The sequence below is a fragment of the Rhinolophus ferrumequinum genome, chromosome 3, assembly GCF_004115265.2.
Source record: "Rhinolophus ferrumequinum isolate MPI-CBG mRhiFer1 chromosome 3, mRhiFer1_v1.p, whole genome shotgun sequence".
Lineage (NCBI taxonomy): Eukaryota > Metazoa > Chordata > Mammalia > Chiroptera > Rhinolophidae > Rhinolophus > Rhinolophus ferrumequinum.
The window spans coordinates 59,343,220-59,345,570 of NC_046286.1; the positions used below are offsets into that span (position 1 = coordinate 59,343,220).

Below are 2,351 nucleotides of genomic sequence, written 5' to 3' on the forward strand. Positions count from 1 at the left end.
ATGAAACTGTTTTCTTAATTTCCTTTTCAGATTATTCAGTGTTAGTGTATAGAAATGCCACTGATTTTTGTGTGTTGTTTTTGTATCCTGTAACTTCGCTGAATTTGTTTATTAGTTCTAATGGTTTGGGGGGAATCTTTAGGGTTTTCTATGTATAAGATTATGTTTTCTGCAAACAAATAAAATTTTACTTCATCTTTCCAATTTGAATGCTTTTTATTTATTTATTTTTTTCTGAATTGCTCTGACTAGGTCTTTCAGTACTATGTTGATTACAAGTGGCAAGAGTGGGCATCCTTGTCTTGTTCCAGATCTTAGAGGAAAAACTTTCAGTCTTTCGCCATTGAGTATGATGTTAGTTGGGGGCTTTTCATATATGACCTTTATTATGTTGAGGTAGTTTCCTTCTATTTCTAGTTTATTAAGTGTTTTATCACGTTTCATTTTGTCAAATGCTTTTTCTGCATCTAGCGAGCTGATCATAGGCTTTTCTCCCTTTTTCCTGTTAAAAGTAAATGATAAATAACCTGTTCCTTTGCTCTTTGATTAAGAGGATAAAACAAGTTAGTATTACACCCCATATATATATATAGATAGATGGATATATATATATCCATCAAAGAAGGTTCAAGTTAATTCTTTCTTTTAGACAATAAATGTTTATTGAGAAAATGTTCAGTTTGTGGTAATTGACCTTCGTGGCACTGGAGTTTCAAAGTTGAAGAAGACAAATACTTCCTTCAAGAGTGTCACAATCTACTGCAGGAGACAGGCCCTTCCCCAAGTAGCCCATGACTTCTCTGCTTTACTCACAGCAGCTTATCAACGACTCCCTCCTATTTGCTCATGGAGTTCCCTTAGACCATGATGCTCTGACTCTCCTCCCTTCTTTGCCTGTCAAAATCAGACATTTTTTCAGTCCTAGCTCCAATTCTACTTCTTCTGAGAGATAATTTCTGATCAGACTGTGCAGAATTAACTACTCCACCTCTGTAATCTCTATTATAACCTCCCTACTCATTACTCTGAAAATTTAAAAGTAAAGAGAGCTTTCCAACTTGGGCCTGGCAGTATGGCTCCCGCAAAGAAGGGTGGCGAGAAGAAGAAGGGCCATTCTTTCACGAACAAGGTAGTGACCAAGGAATACACCACTACATTCACAAGCGCAACCATGGAGTTGTGCCCCTCAGGTACTCAGATCCGAAAATTTGTCATGAAGGAGATGAGAATCCCAGATATGTGCATTGACACCAGACTCAACAAAGCTGTCTGGGCCAAAGGAATAAGGAATGTCCCATACTTCATCTTGGTGTGGTTGTCTAGAAAACATACTGAGGACAAAGATTCACCAAATAAGCTCTATATGTTGGTTACCTACATACTTGTCACTACTTTCAAAAATCCACAAACAGTTAATGTGAGTAAGAACTAACTGCTGATTGTCAAATAAAGTTATAAAACTGCAAAAAAAAAAAGAAAGTAAAGAGAAAGCATCGAGCATTTATTCTACCTCTCCTATACCATAGCTATTCAAGGGAGACAAAGAGCAGGTAGGAAAGTAATATAAAGAACTATTCCAGTTAATAAACACAGTTGAATAATAGAATGAGAAAAATGACCATTTATTAATCTCCAATGAAATGATAGCTCTTCTAAGCAACAACTGTTAGTGGATCCCAAGACCATTAGGCGAAAGTCTGACCCTGAACCCACTGGTCAACCTTAGCATCACTGAAATCAGGATAACCAGACATTATGTGCTTCAAGAAATTATGCAAAATCCACAGACGGTGGCACTTTCTATTAGGATAAATGACTTGGTTTCACCAACAAAACCATTAAACAAACAAACAAAAAATGACAAGGGACAGTTATAAAATAAAAGAGACTTTTGAGCCATAACAACAACATTCAATGTGAGGACCTTATTTGGATGCTAACTCAAACAAACAGTAAAAAAAAAAAAAAAAAAAAAAAAAGATATCTTTAAGACTGTTAGAGAAATATGAATAAGGAGTAGATATTAGATGATCTTAAGCTTTATTGTTAATTTTGTTAGGTATGCTAATAGCATGGTTGTTACTTTTTTTAAGTATTATTTAGAGCTGCTTACTGAAGTATTTCCTAGTGAAACAATACAGATGCTGGGATTTGCTTTAAAATACTCGAAAAATAAGTAAATAAACAAAAACAAGGCAGTAGATGAAATGGGAATTATACCATTCCCATTTCATCTACTGCCTTGTTTTTGTTTATTTATATATATATATATATAACATATACAAAATAATATATGTAATATATTATATTATATATTATATATTATATATAATATATATTATATATATAAT

General features: G+C 33.8%; 1 protein-coding gene across 1 annotated transcript; it reads left to right on the forward strand.

Annotated features, from left to right (window-relative positions):
- Nucleotides 1-1,072: 1,072 nt before the first annotated feature.
- On the forward strand, nucleotides 1,073-1,432 carry LOC117020559 (60S ribosomal protein L31-like). The gene has a single exon (XM_033103144.1). The coding sequence runs from the start codon at nucleotides 1,073-1,075 to the stop codon at nucleotides 1,430-1,432; it is 360 nt and encodes a 119-aa protein (XP_032959035.1).
- Nucleotides 1,433-2,351: the final 919 nt, after the last annotated feature.